The sequence below is a fragment of the Oncorhynchus mykiss genome, chromosome 7 (genome assembly GCF_057628025.1).
Source record: "Oncorhynchus mykiss isolate SJ-2025 chromosome 7, ASM5762802v1, whole genome shotgun sequence".
Lineage (NCBI taxonomy): Eukaryota > Metazoa > Chordata > Actinopteri > Salmoniformes > Salmonidae > Oncorhynchus > Oncorhynchus mykiss.
Window position 1 is genome coordinate 78,340,579 of NC_143028.1, and position 24,199 is coordinate 78,364,777.

The following is a 24,199-nucleotide window of genomic DNA, read 5'->3' on the forward strand; positions in this document are numbered from 1 at the left end:
CAGCAGGGCCTGGGTTAACCTCTACATAACCAGAGGAACAGAGGAGGAGTAGGATAAGGGTACGGATAAGTGCTATAAGAACTGGTCGTCTGGTACGTTCGGAACAGAGAGTAAACTGACTGACTCAATAGCCAGGTTTTGACCGGCAAACACTGGCCCCTAATTGCAATGAGGTGCACCTGGAGACAAATAGATACACCTGGGTAAATTAAGACATGTCACATAACATAAATACCAGGTGTATTGGAGCTTGTTATCATCAGTTGCTTTTTCTCTGTTAGTACCACTCCTGTACCTGGCATCATGTGCATTTTGAGACTGACGGTGGTCACATGTGAGTATACAAAATCTGTTTCTGATGCAGATTAGAATTTAAATATATATGCCAATATTTATTTTTGTGAGTAAAAAGAAGTACATATAATATGATTTGAGTGACATTCAGTTCCTTTTGGGCAAAAAGGTATTCAAAGCATGGAATATGAGACCAAATGCTGAACTTGAATATAATAAACTTAGTATAACTGAAATGCTTGAGTATAGAGCCCAATGCTGAGTTGTAGCTTAATGGTCCAAGTGCATATGATGTTGAATGTTGCTGAACTAGCTGTGTGTTGTTTCAGTGCTGGCTACAGCTTGCTGCACACTAACAGATGGAGGTACTGTATGTAATAATGATGATACTACTTAACCAAGCAAATGTGAGTGGTGTGTAATTCCTGTTTATTTGTCCTGGCAGCAATCAGCATCACGTGTGAAGGCTCTGATGCTTTACTGCAATGTGGTAAGCTAGTCCACACTGCTGAACAGTGTACTCACCGACCACCTATGATCGTTTATACTGTAGATTAGCGTCACTAGCCCACACCATAGAGACCCATACTTGGCTCTCCTTCGTGCCTCACTGTTCTCCATCTCCCTCAGATGGAGGTAAGATCCATATCAAGCGTGCGAACTACGGTCGTCGTCAACACGATGTGTGTTCTATTGGGCGCCCTGATAACCAACTCACCGACACCAACTGCCTCAGCCAATCCTCCACCAGCAAGATGGCAGAAAGGTACTAGAACCTGTAACTCCTTGGCTGTAGTGTAAACAACCACCAGCAAGAGGGCAGAAATGTGCTGGAACTTGTGTTTACCTGTGAACTCATGTCCTCAACCTGTCTTTAAAACACACAGATGCGGTGGGAAGAGCGAGTGTATTGTCCCTGCATCCAATTTTGTTTTTGGAGACCCCTGTGTCGGGACTTATAAGTACCTGGACACCAAATACTCCTGTGTCCAACAGCAAGAAACAAGTCAGTCTCTGAATGTGTGCTAATAATATTTAGTGGTGGGCACCGATATCCTAATTTGGATTCGATGTATTGTTTGTATGACTGTGGCATGTTGGGATACTGTTTTATTCTCCTACCCACTTTTAATCTTGTAAAAAAGTAAGCTCAGCTGATTGCTAGAAAATGAATTTAATGGGTTGGTTCCCTTATGGTACCAGCTTGTTAACGTTTGTTTCTCCAAGTGTAAACCACCCTCACCTGCTAACTAACCCTAGCAAGCTGTGGATATGCAGCTTGTTTAGTTTGAGTAGCCTATAGGGAGGTCAGAGACCTGGCAGTGTGGTGCCAAGATGCCAAAGGAACTGGTAGTGGACTACAGGAAACTGAGGGCTGAGCCCTTCCCTGCCAGGAGGCTAAAAGGATTGGTAATCGCCCTCCGATCCTGAATTCTACACCATTGAAAGCTTTTTGACTGGCTGCATCACCACTAGGTATGGCATCTGACCACAAGGTTCTACAGAGGGTATCGCTTACGGCCCAGTACGTCGGAGGCCGCGCTCCCTGCATCAGGATTTCGACACCACGTGTGTCAGCAGGCCCTACATTGTCAATAACTCGTACAACCCAAGTTATACTGGTCTCTGTTACTCCATATCAAATGGTACGGATGCACCAAGTCTGGAACCAACAGGACCCTGAACGGCTTCTACTTCCACCAAGCCATAACTGCTGAGTTACTACCCGACTCTCTGCATTGACCCTTCTTGCAGTAACTTTTGACTTGTCTCATATGCTGCTGCTGTTCCTTTAAATTGACATATCTAGCTCAATTAGCCAGCAAGAACATGGAAGGGTTAATCTGGTTTACCATGTTTCAGTGAACGGTAACTTGCTAGCGCAACTCCCACAGTTTTGTAGGGTTTATAGCCAATCTGACAGCTGGCACAAACTGCGTAGAAATACAGATTAGGTGTAGCAGGTCGACTATTTTTTTCACCAGTTTAGGTCTAGCCAGCCAGTTTGCTTAACATGTTAGCATTTTGAGAACTGCTCATAAGTGGAAGATGACGCGCCTAACTTTTTGTACTTTGGTTCATGCTAACGAGTTTATAATGACTTTTAAAAAATGCACCTGAAATCAACATTCCCTTTTAGTGCCCATCACTAACACTTCACCAGGCTAATGTATGTCTTAATGTGTCTGGCCAGTGGTGTAACTCCTGTGTTGTCTTTGCAGTAAGCAGCATCATATGTGAAGGCTCTGATTCTCAACTACTATGTGGTAAGCCGGTCAACACTGCCGTACAGTTTAATCATGTGGTGCCGTGTATATTAGTCACTAGCCCACACCAACACCCAGGTTTGTCCTTTCTCTTCCTCAGATCGAGGTGAGATCCGTATTCAGCGTGCCAACTATGGTCGTCGTCAACACGATGTGTGTTCCACTGGGCGCCCACATAAACAACTCAAAAACACCAACTGCCTCAGCCAATCCACCACCAGCATAATGGCAGAAAGGTACGGAAACCTTCAGTGTGCATTTAGCTGTAGGAAGTCATTGGCTGTGGTGTTAACCTCTACCTGTTGACACACAGGTGTGATGGAAAGCGCCAGTGTATCGTCAAGGTATCCAACTCTGTGTTCGGTGACCCCTGTGTCGGAACCTATAAGTACTTGGATGTGGCTTACACCTGTGACTGAATGTGAGTTTTGTATATGTGCAGATGACTGGGAACTAGAATTTGTATTTTATTTTACCTTTATCTAACTAGACAAGTCAGTTAAGAACAAATTCTTATTTTCAATGACAACCCACTGTTCAGTGGCAGAACGACAGATTGGTACATTGTCAGCTCGTGATTTGTACTTGCAACCTTTCGGTTACTAGTCCAACTCTCTAACCACTAGACTACCCTGCTGACGATTTGTCTTTCAGGATATCTTCCTGGGGAGCCTGAAGATGTACAAGGCTTCAGGGATATCTTCATCAGGTTGTGCTGTTTTCCTCCAACCTCCAAATCAACTTCAATGACCATTGTAAACCTGTGTAGATTGTTTAAGAAATGCTTCAACACCATTTCTGAACTGTGGTTGTTGGTCTGAATTAAATGAAGCGGCAGGAAGACGATACTAGTTGCCTCTTGTACATTAATAAATGTCACACCAATATTACTGAACATGTGTCCTTTATTCTCTCTTACAAGCTTTTCACCGGACTCATTTGTACCTGGGGCTAACGTGCCTTTGTCTTGATGTCTGTAATCTGTGCCCACCTTTAGGCAGTTGTAGGCAAGTTAAATACTCATTGTGATCACTTTCCTGACCACCTCAGACGGTATGATCTGGATGGTCAAACTATTTTTAAATCAATTGTACCCGGGTCTCAACTCACTGACAGGTAGTACTTATGACATCAGCAGCCTTAATGGTCCTAATTTGTATGCATCACCAGCTAATCTGGTCACAAAGCAGGCTGGGTAAGGCATTTTTATACAATGTGTAGTCCTTACAAACCTTGATTGCTAAGTGGTAGGCTCCTGATTCCAAGAACACAGGATGAGATGTTACTATCCTTTGTGCAAGCACTTCCAAGAGTTCATGAACAGTGAGCCTGGTGAAATTTGGGGAGCGCATCGTCAGTGTACCTTTGGTTCCTAGCGTGTTACGGCCTTCCGCACTATACACCCTCCCCAAAGGCGGCCAGCGACAGGATGATCAATCCTACGCTTGCGTCCCCATTCCCAATTAGTCATAGGAGTTGCCTTGTTGTTAGCCAACATCCCATGGGACTATACATGGCAGGGGCGTCCTCCTCCTCGAGTCAAGCATTGTTGACCGCATATCTCATGGCCCTCTCACTTCGGGGCCCAGCTGGGGTCTTTCCTCTTCATCCAGATCCACTGACTGCTGCCTTCGGCCGCCTCCGCTATAGCTTTGCTTGCCGAGCTCTGGCCCTTAACTCCCAGGTCTCTAAGTAGCCTGGTTGTAGATGTTGCCACAACCTCTGCAGCCCACCTCCACTGGTCGGACTTCTGTGTTCCAGCCATGATGCCGTGCTTCGACAGTTAGATGTTTTCGCTCATAAGCCTCATCTACTGAGTCCTCCCAGGGTACTGTGAGCTCAATGATGAAGACCTTGAGTGAACGGGACCAGAGCACCATGTCAGGTCTTAGGGTGGTGGTTACGATCTCCGAAGGAATCACAAGTTGCCGGCCAATGTCAGCATTTTCCAGTCGCGGGCCAAGCTCTTCGGTGGTTTAGCCCCTTCGCGGACAAAGGTCATCCGTAAGGGGTGTGATGCTGCTGGGGGTGGTAGGGAGTTGGTGGCAGCTCGCTTGTCCTCCAGGGCGGACCATACCATTGGTTAAGATTAATTGGTGTTGGAAGGATGTCACATGTTGCTCTGATGGAAAAGCTCAACCGCCTCACTTCCATGGCCCACAGATCCGTCCAGCTGATCTTCCTCTTCTCCACACTGTCCGTTTGGCAAGAGAGACTGCCTTGGCCCACCTTGCAGCCTCCTCCTGATGGCGTACTTCCTGCACTACCATCTTCCGCCGCTCTGGGGTGCAGTGGCCTTACTCCAAGCAGCACGGCTATTTAGCCCAAGGCCTCCTCTCCCTTGCTGAACATGACCCACAATGTCATGTCTGAGGGCTGCTGTTGCCTCCATTTGCGCCCAGTTGCCAAGGTCGGCGTGTTGATGCTCACTACTGGGTCTCGAGATTCATTCAGTGTCATCTGGAGCCTGGTTTTTGCACACTGGAATTCCTCTGATAGACTTTTGAGGGGCAGCTTGAGGACACCTTCTCCGTAGAGGCCTATGGTAAGGCATCGTGGAACTCCGAGCCACTTTATGTAGCCTGTGACTCCTCTTTCCATCTTCTCCACTGAGATTGGCACCTCATACTCTGCTAGGGGCCACAACACCCGTTGTAGGAGACCAAACTGCAGACACCAGGCCTTTAACTTTCCAGGTAGCTGGGTGTTGTCGATGTACTGTAGGCTACTAATGTCTTTGCACAGCTGTTGCACCTGGTCTTTGTCCTTCAGGCTTGCATCATAACACATTCCAAGGCTTTTTAACGGCTGCTCAGACACTGTTGGGAGTTGGTCATCTCCGATGAATTTCAGGTCAGAGAGTTCTCCCTTCACAATTGAGATGCTGCGTGACTTGGATGGTTTAATCTTCATACGGGCCCAGCTGATGTTCTTCAAGTTTTCTGAGCATTCTCCTGGTGCATGGGACTGGTGGTCAATGTTGTAATGTAGGCTCTGAGTGGAGGGAGGCGGAAACCAGTCGACTCGCTGTCCACCAGGAACCCATTTTAAGGATCTGATAACCTCCATTGCCATTATGAATGCCAACGAAGAAATGGTACATCCCGCCATTATACCTACATTCAGGCACTGCCATGAGGTTGTGTAGCAGAACTGCAGATCCTGGAAGTGGGACTTCACCAGGGTTGTGATGGTGTCCGGTATGTGGAAAAATCTGAAGGCAGACCACAGGAGTTCATGGGACACAGAGCCAAATGCATTGGCGAGGTCGAGGAAGACTACATGGAGGTCCCTTTTCTCCACCTTGGCCATTTGGATCTGGTGCCAGATCATGCTGGAATGTTCCAAGCAGCCAGAGAACCCTGATATTCCTGCCTTCTGTACAGATGTATCGACGTACGCATTCCTTTGCGGGTACTCGGCCATCCTCTGGGCAATGACCCTAAAGAAGATTTTACCCTCTGCATTCAGTAAGGAGATTGGGCGGAATTGGCTGATGTTCACTGCATCCTTCTCCTTAGGGATCAAGACCCCGCCTGCCCTATGCCACACTTTGGGTATTATCTTATTTTGCCAAGCCTCCAGAGGAACCTCAGGACGTCTGGTGCGTTCTTATACACTTTGTACGGGACTCCATTTGGCCCTGGGGCTGATGCTGTTCTTGCCTGTCGAATTGTGTTTTCCACCTCTTTCCATGTCGGAGGGCTGGTCTCAATATGATGTTCCGGGGGTTCAATGGGTGGGATATCTGATGGGATGGCCAGATGTTCATGTCGCTTTGAGTCAAAGTTTGTTGTTCTCAGGTGCTCCTCTAGGTCTTTCTTTGTTTTTAGAGCTCCACTTTTTTCCTTCGTGAAGAGACTTTTAAGGAACTTGGAGGGATCTTTATAGAATCGAGTTCTAGTTTGTTCTTTCTTCCTTCTGCGTTTCTGTAGGTTCTCTGCTCTACGAAGGGAAGCCAACCGGGTTTTTATGTCAGCCTGAAGTGCCTCTATGCCCTCCTTTTCCACTTCCGAGGCCTTCTTCCACTGTTTCGTAAGCTGTCTCCTTTCTTGAACGAGGCGCTTGATTTCTTGTTGCCTCCTGGAAACTGTTGGGGTTGGAATCTTTCTCCTGCCTTTTGCCTCTTGCACTCCAAAGCTTTCTGCCCCGTACTCATAGATGTCCCCCATCTTCTCCAACTTCTTCTCCACTGTGCCTCGAAGTTTCGAGGGTCAAGATAAGGTCAGTATTCACTGTTTCTCACAACTTCTTGTTACTGGCGCCAGGCCACTTCACATATGGTCTGTGCCCTGGTAGTCTCCTCTCGACTGCAGGTCTGGGAGGCTGGGTGTGTTCCACTCCTGTTGTTGGTTCCACCTCAGTTGTTACTTCGGTGCTTGAGTTTACGTCCTCCATGACAGTGGTACCGATGCACTGCAAACTATGGCTTGCGTCCAGTTGCTGTGCATCATTCGACTGATTTGATCGCTTTCGCAGAAAGTAATCAATGTGAGGCCTCTGTCTCTCTTTACCCAACACTCCTCCTTCCCCTGGTGGATCCTCAACCCATGGTGTGATGTAACTTTCCTCCAACTACAGACACATACCTGCATCTGTTTGTGGCCCGCTGTTGCAGCGGAACTTGTGACAGTTGCTGTAGTGTTCTCTTGTGCTGTGCTCTCATTACTCGTAGTTGTTTCCGGTCCAGTCGTCACCATGTTGTCAGCCGATGAGTCATCTTCCGCCCCCGCAGACTCTAGGGGTATTCTCGTATGTTGACTTTCTGTAGCTAAAGCGGGTGTATCCAACATGCATGGGAAGCTACCCCATGACTGTCCCAGTGGGGTCTATTCCCTCCTGTCAGCCGTCTCTCTGTGCCGCCACAAGGACTTTCCCCTGTGGTCAGCTGATCTTTCTCAGCAGTCACTGGACAAGTCCAGATATTCAGATTCCAAGAACACAGGATGGGATATTACTATCCTTTGTGCAAGCACTTCCAAGAGTTCATGAACAGTGAGCCTGGTGAAATGTGGGGAGTGCATCGTCAGTAGTGTAACTTTGGTTCCTAGGGTGTTTCGGCGTTTCACACTATACACCCTCCCCAAAGGCGGCCAGTGACAGGGTGATCAATCCTACGCTTGCGTCCCATTCCCAGTTAGTCATAGGAGTTGCCTAGTAGGAGTTGCCTTCCTGAACTGAATGTTACCGTGATGTGTGAATTCAGCCAGAGATGATTTCATCTCGTAATAAACTTACTTACTAACAGCCTCTTATCCAGAGACACAAAGGGTCAAGGGCACATCGACAGATCTCCCACAATATCAAATGGGGACCTGACCGATACAGCCCTCTAAGAGCTGCCCCTCATACATCAGATTCCACCCTGAGGAGAAATCCATTTAATTCCCTGCCCCATGCACCACCAATGAAGAAGAAACATCCAGGCCAATGTAACAGCAATGCCAACGATGTATGGAAGTATGTCCATCTATGAGCATTTTAATGTGTATGCATTTGTACAAACACCTGCATGGCATTAGCCTCAACTGTATCAACAAAGCCCATCAGTGTCATTCAAATGTATTTGTTTAATTTGGAGTTTATTTTACATCTGTCATTCTATCCTTCGCCCAGCAACTCCACTCCCCCTTATCGCCAATTCCACATCCCAAACCTCAGCTTCCCTTAGCCCATCCCACCTGTCTCTGCTGGCCACACACTTTGGATTTCTACGCAGCATATATATTTCAACTATGCTGTGATTAACATACAATTTCTATTGAATAGACTACAGATTGAGTTGAGAAACAGATCTCCAATAGTACTATATATAGGGTCAATTTTAGATCAATGTTTTGCATTTTCAACCATTCCTGAGAAGCTACTTGAGGGTAATACTAAAAGAAATGGTCAATTGATTCTGTATTCTCACAAATCTGCATTAGCTGAAAAGCACAAGTCTTGAATACACCCTGTACCATGGAATCGGTTAAATCAAATAGATCTTCCCAACTATTTTGCAATCTAAATGACACTGATATCAACATCCTGGTCCTCAAATGAAACTGGTATCCATTCCTATTTATGATATGTGTATTCCTCCAAGTTCTGATCATTTATATTTGGCAGACAGACCACTTCCCTACCTCCTTCTGCTGCCACAAGCCTCCATTTTTGGGGTAATGCTGTAGTCAATTGGTTATAATCTTGGACTGAGCAGACCTTTCCAGATAATTCTGATAACTCCATGAAAGACAACTCAACCGTTCCAATTTACAATATAATTAAAAAACAAAATAGCCTTTTCAAACTGGTTTCCCATAAATACAGGTCTTTCATCACCAAGCACATTTATATTCAGCCATAATATTTGTTCTATCTTTTCAGTTGGATGAATTTGAAATTGTAGCCAGCTCAGCAATTCTTGTTTGAGAAAGAGAGAGACTTTGGAAAAAGGTATCATTTGCAGTCAATCAAAAATGAGACAATGAAATCTGTACACAGGCAAAAGGCTATTTAAACAGTGGATTAGCTTTTCTTAGTAGTTTACTTGAGAACCATTTAGGGTTCAAATACAACTTTTGAATAAGTGAAGATTCTAGAGATGTTTAGTGCTTTTATATTTAATAATCTCACAACACTCAAATCATATTCCTTATATAGCCAGCGTAGCCTAGTGGTTAGAGTGTTGGACTAGTAACTGAAAGGTTGCAAGTTCAAATCCCTGAGCTGACAATCTGTCGTTCTGCCCCTGAACAGGCAGTTAACCCACTGTTCCTAGGCCGTCATTGAAAATAAGAATTTGTTCTTAACTGACTTGCCTAGTTAAATAAAGGTAAAATAAAAAATCCCACTGTTGGTTTGCTTCTGAAGCTAAGCAGAGTTGGTCCTGGTAAGTCCCTGGATGGGAGAACAGATGCTTCTGGAAGTGGTGTTGGAGGCACCCTTTCCTCTTGTCTAAAACATATCCTAATGACCAAAGGCAGTAGGGTGCCGTCTTTTGGATGTGACGTTAAATGGGTGTCCTGACTCTCTGTGGTCACTAAAGATCCCATGGCACTGATCGCAAGAGTAGGGGTGTTAACCACAATGTCCTGGCTAAATTCCCAATCTGTCCTTCATACCATCATGGCCACTTAATCATCCCTGTTTTATAATTGGCTCACTCATCCCCCCTCTTCTACCCTGTAACTATTCCCCAGGTTGTTGCTGTAAATGAGTATGGGTTCTCAGACAACTTACCTATTTAAATAAAAATATACAAATGTATAAATATAGATATTCACACTGTATCTTGTCTGGTTTAGAATCCCAGATAAAGCTAAATATATTTTGCTCATACGATTTGAAAAACAAATCATCAGGAGTAGGCAGCGCCATAAGTAAGTGAGTAAACTGAGATATGACTAAGGAGTTAATCAGGGAAAATGTTCCGTAAATAGACAAGTATTACCTCTACATGGTTGCAGGATCTTGTCTGTTTTCTAATGAAATTAATTACGTAGGACTCATTTAATACATGTTTTAATGAATACAAAGCATTTCTGCTTCACCGTCAGCCCATTTTTAAATATGAACTGCATAGTAATGTAAAAGTTGTATTTTTTTAAAAAGGTACACTTATCATAATTAGGTTTTAGTCCAGAGAGTCCAGAAAAGTTAGCTAGATCTTCAATGAGACATTGCAGGGATCTAGCTAGCAGATTAAATATAAAACTTGAGTCATCGGCATACATGGACACCTTTGTTTTTAAGCTTTGGATTTATAATCCTCTAATGTTATTTGAAATGAATTAATAGCTAGCATTTCGAGAGCCATAATGAATAGATATGGTGACAGCGGACCCCCCCGTTTAACTCTTCTTGACAATTCAAAACTCTCTGAGAAGTAGCTGCTATTTACTATTATACACCTGGGGTTGCTATACAGTACTTTTACCCATTTCTAAGAGAATCACTGAAATTGTAAACATCCAGACATTTTATGAATACATTTGTAGTACGTAATTGCCTGTGGACCCTGCCACATATACGTCTCTTGTCTGGGCCATTGAATTGCGACTCCATTTTTATCCCTATACTGACATTCTGCTTGTTTGATCGCCTTGCGGAGGGAATAACTACACTGTTAAGTAGCGCGGTTAGGCGTGTCATGTTTCGGAGGGTGCATGAATCAACCTTCACCTCTCACTAGCACGTTGGGGAGTTGCAGCGATTAGACAAGATTTAAACTTGGGGAGAAAAAGGGGGTAAAAAAAAGACAGTTCACCCAGGACTCATTCATCAACATTGAAGAACCTACATCATCAGTCACAGTATTTATTAGGAAATGTGTTGATGTGCCCACAATAAAAATCCCTACAGGTCTAAACCAAAAACCCTGGATGAACGGAGATATTCCATACTGTAGCATTCGATGTCAGCAGAACGAACATGATGACCTGGTGGTGTGCAATGCCTAGAAGGTACGAGCTCCAAAAATAAATTAGGATACAAAAAGACAAGACTGAAACTTTAATTGATGTCCGACAACTCAAACTTGCGTCGCGTGGCAAGGACTTCAGACTATCACAGACTGAAAAAGGCAATCCTGCTGTGCGATGCCCACCAAAACCTCCCTCTCAGACGAGCTTAACTTATTCTATGTTCGCTCCGAGGTAGACAATACCAAGTCATCAAGGAGAACTCTTGCTGCTCTGAATGACCAGGTGCTTCAAAGGATTTGATTGTTTACTTCTGGAAGCAGAGGATGGAACATACCCTGATCCACATCACTGCGGACTCGTCATGGACCAACATGACAACAGCGTCTCTACTTCCTAAGGAGGCTGACGAAATGTGGCATGCTGCCTCCTCTCTAAATACTACTACTGCACCACCGTCCTGAGGGGATGCATCATGGCCTGGTATGGCAATTACTCCGTCCACAACTGCAAGGCAGCGGGTTGTGAAGTACATCACTGAGACCGTGCCCTCACCCATCCAGGACATCTGCCTGAGGAAGACACGCAGCATTATTAAGGACCCCACACAAATCAACCACAAATTCTTCTCTCCCTTATCGTCGGGCAGACCTATATTGGTGCATGCAATCTGATTCCAACTGGCTTAGAGAACGTTTCTTTCTACAATCCATCAGACTGCTGACTACAGATATGTTGCACATGTTATTGCAGGTGCAGCAAAATGTGCATGTTACAAGCTTTAGTTAAAGTGCAGTAATACCTAGCATTACAAAACAATTAACAAAAATCCCCAAAATTTTAATAAAGCAATTAAGAAATATCAGAATGAGCAATGTCAGGGTAAAAAAAAATATGAATAAAAAATAAATATATATACAGTATATATACACTGAGTATACAAAACATTACATAGACTGACCAGGTGAATCCAGGTGGAAGCTTTGATCCCTTATTGATGTCCCTTGTAAAATCCACTTCAATCAGTGTACATGAAGGGTAGGTGATTGGTTAAACAAGGATTTTTAAGCCTTGAGACAATTGAGACATGGATCAGCAGGACTCTGTGTAGTAAAAGGGTCCAGGCCAATTTTCAAAATATGTACAGTAGCCCCCCAAAAATTGTCTGATGGACTTCTTCAGCTGACAGTCCGGTGTGCTCTGGACAGCTAGCGAGCCGCGGATTGCAGGCTAGCAGATGGGCATTCAGGGGACATCGCGACGGGGGAGCCAGTTGAAACCCCCTCGGGCGGATTACGTCAGTTGTCCAGTCGTGATGGATCGGCAGGGCTCCATATCGCCAATTAAAGGGGTCCAGGCCAATTGGCAAAATAGGTATTGTAGCTTAAGGAGTGGCTGATTGACCTCTTCAGCTAGCTGGGAGATGGGCCTAGCATAGGCTAGCTCCAGGCTAATTGGTGGTTGCTTCGGGACAGAGACGTTAGCCAGGAGAAGCCAATCGGATAGCAGCTAGCTAGCTGCGATGACCTAGGTGAAAAGGTTCAGAGCTTGAGGTAGGAATCCAGAGATAAGGAGAAAAATAAGCCCAATTAGCTCTGGTTTGAGTCGGGCTGTGCAGACTGGCGAGAGATGTCCTTGGCTAAAGGTAGCTGATGACCACTAGCAGTGGCAAGCTGACTACTAGCTAGTAGCTAGTTAGCTGGCTAGCTTCTGTTGGGGCTTCCGGATCAAATGTAAAGAAAATAGCAGAATCATACCACATCACCAAGCTTGGACAATTGGTCTCAACCCCGCCCTTTGCAGCTGGGCAGACATACTGACCTCGGGTGTGAAGGTAGGCAACAACACCTTCGCAACGCTGATCCTCAAGACTGTGGAACAAAAAGGGTGTGTGCTCAACCTCCTGTTCACCCATGACTGAGTGGCAACTCAATCATCAAGTTTGCTGACAGCAGTGTTAGGCCTGATTGCCAACAACGACAAGACGGCATACAGTGAGGATGTGAGGACCCTTACGGAATGGTGCCAGGAAAATAACCTCTCCCTCAATGTCAACAAAACAATGGAGATGATTGTGGATTACAGTAGACAGCAGAGAGAGCTAGTCCCCATCCACTTCTACGGGGTCGCACTGGAGAGGACGAAAAGCTTCAAGTTACTCGGCGTGCATATCACAATCAACCTGAAATTATGCATTCATAGAGACAATGTGATGAAGGCGCAACAGCGCCTACTCAACCTCAGGAGGCTGAAGAAATTTGGCTTGTCCTGTAAGAACATCATGAACTTCTACAGGTGCACCATTGAGAGGATCCTGTAGGGCTGTGTCAACGTCTAGTACGGCAATTGCAACCAAAGGGCTCCGCAAATGGTGGTGCGGTCAGCCCAATGCATCACCGGGAGCACACTGCCTGCCCTCCAGGACACCTACACCACTCGGTGTCACAGATAGGTCAAGAAGATCATCAAGGACCTCAGCCACTCGAGCCATGGCCTGTTCACCCTGCTACCATCCAGAAGGAGGTGATAGTACAGGAGCATCAAAGCTGTGACCAAGAGACTGAGAAACTGGAGATAGAAGTTTCTTACTCCAGTCCATCGGACGTTGAAATAGTCTCCTTTAGCCGGCCTCCTCCCAGCACCCTGCCCAAACTTAGTCACTGTTAAAAGCAGGGTACTGGCTTGATACCACCTGGTACTCTACCCTGTACCATAGAGTCAGCTGCCATATGTACATAGTCATTCAACACGGTTCACTTTAATAATGTTTACAATAGAGTACCTGTACTGGGGTTGTGTGGTCACCAAACTGCCTTCAAGCGCAGCGGTCTCCCTTCACAGGAGTGGCAACTGGGAACATATAAATGCACAAAATGACTAGGACCAGCCTTTCTGGTCCATGGCGGTGAAGCCTGATAAGTGCAACACCCAAAGGGCTGCAACGTTGACGGGCAAGGCACCTGTCCAGCAGCCCTGAGAATGGACAGTTGAGAGGAAGAGGACACACACTCAGCCACCAGAACAACACATCGTAGGGATAGGACCATAGAGAATGATAGTCACAGTATATCATCTTTATATGTGTCCCATTATGGAGTACGTGAGCGCAAGGGCAGCTCCATTCAAATCAAATAACAAATGTAATTACATTTTATTAAAGTAGTCCATTGTCTTCTATAATTTCTATGAGTTGGCAAACAAACTTAAAGGCTGCACACCATCACAGAGTGTGTTGTTTGAAAAGGTACTGTAAGAAGCCAAAGTTGGCAATTTAATGCTACCTACAGTTATGCAGTGTTTGCTCAAGAGTATAATTAATTGGCTGATCCCTCCTGATAACCCGGATTGAATAATGGGGAGCGTTAGGCAGGATGCAACCTTTTGGAAGGTTCAGATAAAAATATGCTATATTGAACAAATATGTCTCCCCGACATGGAGATTAAGGAAATACGTTGTCTCTATTCCTGAAATGTATATCTGCAATGCTCAAAGGTTTTGCGACTGAAAGTGGTCCGTGTAATTCTTCCTTAACGAAGAAGCTCCACCTAGCTCCACTTAACGAAGAAGCTCCACCTGGCTACTTTGCTGGAAGCCCTCAGTGGCAATGTTCATGCCAACATGGATTTCATCCATCTAGTGTCCTCTATCTAATTCCATGAGACTGACTCAATAGACAGGTTTTGACCGGCAAACGCTGGCCCCTAATTGCAATGAGGTGCACCTGGAGACAAATAGATACACCTGGGTAAATTAAGACATGTCACATAACACAAATACCAGGTGTATTGGATCGTGTTATCATCAGTTGCATTTTCTCTGTTAGTACCACTCCTGTACCTGGCGTCATGTGCATTTTGAGACTGACGGTGGTCACATGTGAGTATACAAAATCTGTATCTGATGCAGATTAGAATTTAAATATATGTGACAATGTTTGTATTTGTGAGTAAAAATAAGTATGTGTAATATTATTTGAGGGACATGCAGTTCCTTTTGGGCAAAAAGGTATTCAAAGCATGGAATATGAGACCAATGCTGAGTTGTAGCTTCATGGTCCAACTGCATATGATGTTGAATGTTGCTGAACTAGCTGTGTGATGTTGTTTCAGTGCTGGCTACAGCTTGCTGCACACTAACAGATGGAGGTACTGTATGTAATAATGATGATACTACTTAACCAAGTTAATGTGAGTGGTGTGTAATTCCTGTTTATTTGTCCTGGCAGCAATCAGCATCACGTGTGAAGGCTCTGATGCTTTACTGCAATGTGGTAAGCTAGTCCACACTGCTGAACAGTATACTCACCGACCACCTATGATCATTTATACTGTAGATTAGCGTCACTAGCCCACACCATAGAGACCCATACTTGGCTCTCCTTCGTGCCTCACTGTTCTCCATCTCCCTCAGATGGAGGTAAGATCCATATCAAGCGTGCGAACTACGGTCGTCGTCAACACGATGTGTGTTCTATTGGGCGCCCTGATAACCAACTCACCGACACCAACTGCCTCAGCCAATCCTCCACCAGCAAGATGGCAGAAAGGTACTAGAACCTTTAACTCCTTGGCTGTAGTGTAAACAACCACCAGCAAGCGGGCAGAAATGTGCTGGAACTTGTTGTGTTTACCTGTATGAACTCATGACCTCAACCTGTCTTTGAAACACACAGATGCGGTGGGAAGAGCGAGTGTATTGTCCCTGCATCCAATTTCGTTTTTGGAGACCCCTGTGTCGGGACTTATAAGTACCTGGACACCAAATACTCCTGTGTCCAACAGCAAGAAACAAGTCAGTCTCTGAATGTGTGCTAATAATATTTAGTGGTGGGCACCGATATCCATATTTGGATTCGACGTAGTGTCGGTATGACTGTGGCATGTTGGGATATTGTTTAATTCTCCTACCCACTTTTAATTTTGCAAAAAAGTAAGCTCAGCTGATTGCTAGAAAAGGAATATAATGAGTTGGTTCCCCTATGGTACCAGCATGTTAACGTTTGTTTCTCCAAGTGTAAACCACCCTCACCTGCTAACTAACCCTGGCAAGCTGTGGATATGCAACTTGTTTAGTTTGAGTAGCCTATAGGGAGGTCAGAGACCTGGCAGTGTGGTGCCAAGATGCCAAAGGAACTGGTAGTGTACTACAGGAAACGGATGGCCGAGCCCCTCCCTGCCAGGAGGCTAAAAGGATTGGTATCAGCCCTCCGCTCCTGAATTCTACACCATTGAGAGCTTTTTGACTGGCTGCATCACCACTAGGTATGGCATCTGACCACAAGGTTCTACAGAGGGTATCGCTTACGGCCCAGTACATCGGAGGCCGCGCTCCCTGCATCAGGATTTCGACACCACGTGTGTCAGCAGGCCCTACATTGTCAATAACTCGCGCAACCCAAGTTATACTGGTCTCTGTTACTCCATAACAAATGGTACGGATGCACCAAGTCTGGAACCAACAGGACCCTGAACGGCTTCTACTTCCCCCAAGCCATAACTGCTGAGTTACTACCCGACTCTCTGCATTGACCCTTCTTGCAGTAACTTTTTACTTGTCTCATATGCTGCTGCTGTTCCTTTTAAATTGACATATCTAGCTCAATTAGCCAGCAAGAACATGGAAGGGTTAATCTGGTTTACCATGTTTCAGTGAACGGTAACTTGCTAGCGCAACTCCCACAGTTTTGTAGGGTTTATAGCCAATCTGACAGCTGGCACAAACTGCGTAAAAATACAGATTAGGTGTAGCAGGTCAACTTTATTTTTTCACCAGTTTAGGTCTAGCCAGCCAGTTTGCTTAACATGTTAGCATTTTGAGAACTGCTCATAAGGAAGTGAAACTAAAAGGTAACGGTGGAAGATGACGCGCCTAACTTTTTGTACTTTGGTTCATGCTAACGAGTTTATAATGACTTTTAAAAAATGCACCTGAAATCAACATTCCCTTTTAGTGCCCATCACTAACACTTCACCAGGCTAATGTATGTCTTAATGTGTCTGGCCAGTGGTGTAACTCCTGTGTTGTCTTTGCAGTAAGCAGCATCATATGTGAAGGCTCTGATTCTCAACTACTATGTGGTAAGCTGGTCAACACTACCGTACAGTTTAATCATGTGGTGCCGTGTATAATAGTCACTAGCCCACACCAACACCAAGGTTTGTCCTTTCTCTTCCTCAGATCGAGGTGAGATCCGTATTCAGCGTGCCAACTATGGTCGTCGTCAACACGATGTGTGTTCCATTGGGCGCCCACATAAACAACTCAAAAACACCAACTGCCTCAGCCAATCCACGACCAGCATAATGGCAGAAAGGTACGGGAACCTTCAGTGTGCATTTAGCTGTAGGAAGTCATTGGCTGTGGTGTTAACCTCTACCTGTTGACACACAGATGTGATGGAAAGCGCCAGTGTATCGTCAAGGTATCCAACTCTGTGTTCGGTGACCCCTGTGTCGGAACCTATAAGTACTTGGATGTGGCTTACACCTGTGACTGAATGTGAGTTTTGTATATGTGCACATGACTGGGAACTAGACTTTGTATTTTATTTTACCTTTATTTAGCAAGTCAGTTAAGAACATCCTTATTTTCAATGACTGCCTAGGAACAGTGACTGCCTGTTCAGTGGCAGAATGTAATATTTGTACATTGTCAGCTCGTGATTTGTGCTTGCAATCTTTCGGTTACTAGTCCAACTCTCTAACCACTAGGCTATCCTGCTGACGCTTTTGTCTTGCAGGATATCTTCCTGGTGAACGTGAAGATGTACAAGGCTTCTGGAATGTCTTCATCAGGTCGTGCTGTTTTCCTCCAACCTCTAAATCAACTTCAATGACCATTGTAAACCTATGTATATTGTGCTGAAGCCGTTCTTAAACAATTTCTGAATTGTGGTTGTTGTCTGACTTAAACGAAGCGGCAGGAAGACTATACTAGTTGCCTCTTGTACATCAATAAATGTCACCAATATTACTGAACATGTGTCCTTTTCTCACAAGCTTTTCACCGGCTTCGTTTGTACCTAGAGGCTAATGTAACTTTGTCTTGATGTTTGTAATCTGTGCCCACCTTTTAGGCAGTGGTTGACAAGTTAAATACTCATTGTGATCACTTTCCTGACCACCTCAGGCGGTATGATCTGGATAGTCAAACTATTTCTAAATCAATTGTACCCGCGTCTCAACTCACTGACAGGTAGTACTTATGACACCAGCAGCCTTAATGGTCCTAATTCGTTTGCATCACCAGCTAATCTGGTCACAAAGCAGGATGGGTAAGACATTTTTATACAGTTTGTAGTCCCTACAAACCTTGATCGTTAAGTGGCTGGCTCATGAACCAAATGTTAACGTGATGTGTAAATTCAGCCAGACTTTCATCTCGTAATAAAAATATACTTGCAGGGAAGCTGGTTAACTCCATCACATTAGTCATCTAACAGCCTCTTAGCCAGAGACACAAAGGGTCAATGGCGCGTCGACAGATCTCCCACTGTCAAATGGGGACCTGACCGATACAGCCCTCCAAGAGCTGCCCCTCATACATCAGATTCCACCCTGAGGAGAAATACATTTAATTCCAATTCCCTGCCCCATGCACCACCAATGAACAAGAAACATCCAGGCCAATGTAACAGCAAGGCCAACGATGTATGGAATTATGTCCATCTATGAGCATTGGAATGAGTGTGCATTTGTATAAACACTTGCATGGCATCAGCCTCAACTGTATCAACAAAGACCCTCAGTGTCATTCAAATATATTTGTTTTATTTGGAGGTTATTTTACATCTGTCATTCTATCCTTCGCCCAGCAACTCCACTCCCCCTTATCTCCAATTCCACATCCCAAACCTCAGCTTCCCTTAGCCCATCCCACCTGTCTCTGCTGGCCACATGCTTTGGATTTCTACGCAGCATATACATTTCAACTATGCTGTGATTAACATACAATTTCTATTGAATAGACAGCTTGATTTGAGAAACAGCTCTCCAACAGCATATCTAGGGTCAATTTTTAGATCAATTTGTAAATCTAAAATCTCTTTCCAACTATTTTGCAATCTAAATGACAATGATATCAACATCCTGGTACTCAAATGAAACTGGTATACATTCCTATTTTTATTCCTCCAAGTTCTGATCATTTATATTGGGCAGACAGACCACTTCCCTACCTCCTGCTGCCACAAGCCTCCATTTTTGGGGTAATGCTGTAGTCAAGTGGTTATGATCTTGGACTGAGCAGACCTTTCCATATAATTCTGATAACTCCATGAAAGACAACTCAACCTTTCCAATTTACAATATCATTTAAAAACAAAATACCCTTTTCAAACTTGTTTCCCATAAATACAGGTCTTTCATCCCCCAGCACATTTATATTCAGCCATAATATTTGTTCTATCTTTTCAGGGGGATGAAATTGAAATTGTAGCCAGCTCTGCAATGCTTGTTTGAAAAAGAGATACTTTGACTGCATATACCTTTTTCAATGAAAAATGAGACATCGAAATCTGTACACAGGCAAAAGGCTATTTAAACAGTGGATTATCTTTTCTTAGTAGTTTACTTGAGAACCATTTAGGGTTCAAGTAAAACTTTTGAATAAGTGAAGATTCTAGAGATGTTTAGTGCTTTTATATTTAATCTCACAACACCCAATTCATATTCATTATAAAGCCAACCAGGCCTGCATTCCACCCATCATACCACTGCTGGTTTGCTTCTTAAGCTAAGCAGAGTTGGTCCTGGTAAGTCCCTGGATGGGAGAACAGATGCTTCTGGAAGTGGTGTTGGAGGGTCAGTAGGAGGCACCCTTTCCTCATGTCTAAAACATATCCCAATGACAAAAGGCAGTAGGGTGCCGTCTTTTGGATGGGATGTTAAATTGGTGTCCTGACTCTCGGTGGTCAATAAAGATCCCATGGCACTGATTGCAAGAGTAGGGGTGTTAACCACAGTGTCCTGGCTAAATTCCTTTCGTCAAAGTTTACGATGAGTATTTCTGTTAGCTGACGTAGCTCTCTGTAAATACTCCGGATATTTTGGAGGCATTTCTGAACATGGCGCCAATGTAAACCGAGATTTGTGGATATACATATAAATATTTTCGAACAAAACATAAATGTATTGTGTAACATGATGTCATATGATTGTCATCTGATGAAGATTATCACAAATTAGTGATTCATTTTATGAAAAATGGCTGTGTGTTTTTTTGGATTTGGTGGTGATCTAACATAAATATATGTTGTGTTTTGGCTGTAAAACATTTTACAAATCGGACACGATGGGTAGATTAACAAGATGTGTATATTTTATTTGCTGTATTGGACTTGTTAATGTGTGAAAGTTAAATATAAAAAAAAAATAGTAATTTAAATGTTGTATTTTTTAAAGATCCAATACTTAATATTGGACACTTATCATAATTAGGTTTTGTTCCAGAGTGTACAGAAAAGTTATCTAGATCTTCAATGAGACATTGCAGGGATCTAGCTAGCAGATTAAATATAAAACTTCAGTCATCGGCATACATGGACACCTTTGTTTTTAAGCCTTGGATTTATAATCCTCTAATGTTATTTGATATGATTTAATAGCCAGCATTTGGATGGCCATAATGAATAGATATGGTGACAGCGGACACCCTTGTTTAACTCTTCTTGACAATTCAAAACTCTCTGAGAAGTAGCTGCTATTTATAAATGTACACCTGGGGTTGCTATACAGTACTTTTAACAATTTCTAAGAGAATCACCGAAATTGTAAACATCCAGGCATTTTATGAATACATTTGAAGTCCGTAATTGCCTGTAGACCCTGCCACATATACATCTCTTGTCTGGGCCATTGAATTGCGACTCCATTTTGTCCCTATACTGACATTCCGCTTGTTTGATTGCCTTGCGGAGGGAATAACTATACTGTTTATATTCAGCTTTATTCCCGACCTCTTTCCAGTCACAGTGGGTACAACCTCTCCAATGCACATCCTAATAAATTCACTCACAGAGTTGGCGTATAAAACAATTGTCACACCCTGACCATAGTTTGCTTTGTATGTTTCTATGTTTTGTTTGGTCAGGGTGTGATCTGAGTGGGCATTCTATGTTACATGTCTAGTTTGTCTATTTCTATGTTTGGCCTGATATGGTTCTCAATCAGAGGCAGGTGTTAGTCATTGTCTCTGATTGGGATCCATATTTAGGTAGCCTGTTTGGTTTTGGGTTTTGGTGGGTGATTGTTCCTGTCTCTGTGTTTGCACCAGATAGGGCTGTTTTGGTTTTTGCACATTTATTGTTTTTTTAGTCTGTTCATGTATAGTTTTCTTCATTAAAGAAACATGAATAGAAACCACGCTGCATTTTGGGTACTGGACATGGGAGGATGAGTTGGATGGTAAAGGACCCTGGGCACATCCTGGAGAATATCGCCTCCCCAAAGAATAGCTGGAGGCGGCGAAGGCGGAGAAGCGCTGGTATGAGGAGGCATCACGGCGGCGTGGATGGAAGACCGAGAGTCAGCCCCAAAAATGTATTGGAGGGGGCACACAGGAAATGTGGCGAAGCCAGGTAGGAGACCTGCGCCAACTTCCTGTGCTTACCGGGGGGCTGGAGAGACCGGGCAGGCACCGTGTTATGCTGTGAAGCGCACGGTGTCCCCAGTGCGGGTGCATAGCCCGGTGCGGTACATTCCAGCTCCGCGTATCGGCCGGGCTAGAGTGGGCATCGAGCCAAGTGCCATGAAGCCGGCTCTACGCATCTGGTCTCCAGTGCATCTCCTTGGGCCGGCTTACATGGCACCAGCCTTGTGCATGGTGTCCCCGGTTCGCCTGCATAGCCCAGTGCAGGCTATTCCACCTCGCCGCACTGGCAGGGCGACCGGGAGCATGCAACCAGGTAGGGTTGGGCAGGCTCGGTGCTCAAGAGCTCCAGCGCGCCTGCACGGTCCGGTCTATCCGTCACCATCTCCAAGCTCCAGCATTCCGGTGGCAGCCCCCCGCACCAGCCTGTCTCTCCGGCTCATCCTTACAGGGGCTCCCGCCTGTCCAGCGCTGCCGGAGCCTTCCTCCTCTCCAGCGCTGTCGGAGTCTCCTGCCTCTCCGACGCTGCTAGAGCCCCTCATTCCAGAGGCGCCAGAGCTACTCAGTCCAGCGCTGCCAGAGCCTTCCTCTCCAGCGTTGCCGCAGCTTTCCGTCTGCCCAGCGCCATCAGAGCTGCCCGTCTGCCCAGCGCCGCCTGAGTCGGCAGTCTGCCCAGCGCCGCCTGGGTCGGCACTCTGCCCAGCGCCGCCTGGGTCGGCAGTCTGCCCAGCGCCGCCTGGGTCGGCAGTCTGCCCAGCGCCGCCTGGGTCGGCAGTCTGCCTGCCCAGCGCCGCCTGAGTCGGCAGTCTGCCCAGCGCCGCCTGAGTCGGCAGTCTGCCCAGCGCCGCCTGAGTCGGCAGTCTGCCCAGCGCCGCCTGAGTCGGCAGTCTGCCCAGCGCCGTCTGAGTCGCCAGTCTGCAGGGAGCTGCCAGTGCCGCCAGTCTGCAGGGAGCCGCCAGTGCCGCCAGTCTGCAGGGAGCCGCCAGTGCCGCCAGTCTGCAGGGAGCCGCCAGTCTGCAGGGAGCCACCAGTGCCGCCAGTCTGCAGGGAGCCGCCAGTGCCGCCAGTCTGCAGGGAGCCGCCAGTGCCGCCAGTCTGCAGGGAGCCGCCAGTCTGCAGGGAGCCACCAGTGCCGCCAGTCAGCCAGGGGCCGCCAGTGCCGCCAGTCAGCCAGGGGCCGCCAGTGCCGCCAGTCAGCCAGGGGCCGCCAGTGCCGCCATTCAACCAGGGGCCGCCAGTGCCGCCATTCAACCAGGGGCCGCCAGTGCCGCCAGTCAGCCAGGGGCCGCCAGTGCCGCCAGTCAGCCAGGGACCGCCAGTGCCCCTCAGCCCAGAGGCGCCAGAGCCCCTCAGCCAAGAGCCCCTGCCCCTCTGTCCCGAGCCGCCGCCCCTCTGTCCCGAGCCGCCGCCCCTCTGTCCCGAGCCGCCGTCCCTCTGTCCCGAGCTGCCCCTCAGTCCAGTGGGGTCATTTAGAAGGGTCGCCGTGGTTAGGAGGCCACGGAAGCGGACAAGGTGGTGGACTAAGACTATGGTGAAGTGGGGGCCACGTCCAGCACCAGAGCCGCCACCGCGGACAGATGCCCACCCAGACCCTCCCCAATAGGTTCAGGTTTTGCGGCCGGAGTCCGCACCTTGGGGGGGGGGGGGGGTACTGTCACACCCTGACCATAGTTTGCTTTGTATGTTTCTATGTTTTGTTTGGTCAGGGTGTGATCTGATTGGGCATTCTATGTTACATGTCTAGCTTGTCTATTTCTATGTTTGGCCTGATATGGTTCTCAATCAGAGGCAGGTGTTAGTCATTGTCTCTGATTGGGAACCATATTTAGGTAGCCTGTTTGGTGTTGGGTTTTGGTGGGTGATTGTTCCTGTCTCTGCACCAGATAGGGCTGTTTTGGTTTTTGCACATTTATTGTTTTGTTAGTCTGTTCATGTATAGTTTTCTTCATTACAGAAACATGAATAGAAACCACGCTGCATTTTGTTCCGCCTCTACTTCACCACAAGAAAACCATTACAACAATTTTATTGTCTGAGGCTTCCCAGAACATTTTCCATTCCACGTGATCAAAACAATCTTGAAGCGTGGATTCCGATGGATCAGACCAGTGTTGAATGGTTTTAGTCAGGGGTAGATCCTGCTTGACTAGCCAGAAGCTGCTTTGTTGAAAATTGAATTGAAGGACCTCTGAAGGTACATTTAAAGTTATCCCAAACGATAAGGGGATTTGCTGAACTTGTTGTACTGGAAAAATGTAATTATAAATGATTGTCTAAATTAAACATTGTCAACCAGTAAACTTTGATACCATTTCCAATATCCCCATCCACGTGGACATTCCGTAAAAGTTATGTGAAGGCCAATTAGATGATCCGAACGCATTCGGTTTCCTATTGTCCATTGGTTTGAGCAGAGCAGTACCACAACGACAGTCCCACAGGACATATTAATGGCATAATAAAAAAAACTGGATCACGCCGCCATTTCCTGATATTCTGGTTCGCCTAATTTCAGTTTGACAAAAGTATAGTGTCGCATCATTGTACCATCTAAACTGCAGTGAAATATATTTTCAGACCAAAAATACTATTTTCAGCTGTTGGACACTGGTGTACAAAAATGTAACTCAGCATTGAAATTACGC

The 24,199-nt window shown here is 45.7% G+C and overlaps 2 protein-coding genes across 2 annotated transcripts; both read left to right on the forward strand.

Annotated features, from left to right (window-relative positions):
- Window positions 1-266: 266 nt before the first annotated feature.
- Window positions 267-3,456, forward strand: LOC149982683 (L-rhamnose-binding lectin CSL3-like). The gene is made up of 9 exons (XM_090242203.1): window positions 267-334; window positions 624-659; window positions 740-784; window positions 925-1,060; window positions 1,182-1,300; window positions 2,517-2,561; window positions 2,662-2,797; window positions 2,875-2,982; window positions 3,216-3,456. The coding sequence occupies exons 1-8, from the start codon at window positions 304-306 to the stop codon at window positions 2,978-2,980; spliced, it is 654 nt and encodes a 217-aa protein (XP_090098329.1). The 5' UTR covers window positions 267-303; the 3' UTR covers window positions 2,981-2,982; window positions 3,216-3,456.
- An 11,319-nt stretch (window positions 3,457-14,775) lies between these two features.
- On the forward strand, window positions 14,776-17,931 carry LOC149982684 (L-rhamnose-binding lectin CSL3). The gene is made up of 9 exons (XM_090242204.1): window positions 14,776-14,843; window positions 15,077-15,112; window positions 15,193-15,237; window positions 15,378-15,513; window positions 15,640-15,758; window positions 17,000-17,044; window positions 17,145-17,280; window positions 17,358-17,465; window positions 17,707-17,931. The coding sequence occupies exons 1-8, from the start codon at window positions 14,813-14,815 to the stop codon at window positions 17,461-17,463; spliced, it is 654 nt and encodes a 217-aa protein (XP_090098330.1). The 5' UTR covers window positions 14,776-14,812; the 3' UTR covers window positions 17,464-17,465; window positions 17,707-17,931.
- Window positions 17,932-24,199: the final 6,268 nt, after the last annotated feature.

Excerpts from the sequence above, each read along its gene's own strand:
- LOC149982684 (XM_090242204.1), top strand. The coding sequence starts at position 14,813 with ATGTGCATTTTGAGACTGACGGTGGTCACAT. Across the intron at positions 14,844-15,076 it reads GAGACTGACGGTGGTCACAT|TGCTGGCTACAGCTTGCTGC; the intron begins GTGAGTATACAA and ends ATGTTGTTTCAG. Across the intron at positions 15,514-15,639 it reads ACCAGCAAGATGGCAGAAAG|ATGCGGTGGGAAGAGCGAGT; the intron begins GTACTAGAACCT and ends TGAAACACACAG.
- LOC149982683 (XM_090242203.1), top strand. The coding sequence starts at position 304 with ATGTGCATTTTGAGACTGACGGTGGTCACAT. Across the intron at positions 660-739 it reads CTGCACACTAACAGATGGAG|CAATCAGCATCACGTGTGAA; the intron begins GTACTGTATGTA and ends TTGTCCTGGCAG. Across the intron at positions 2,562-2,661 it reads TGATTCTCAACTACTATGTG|ATCGAGGTGAGATCCGTATT; the intron begins GTAAGCCGGTCA and ends TCTCTTCCTCAG.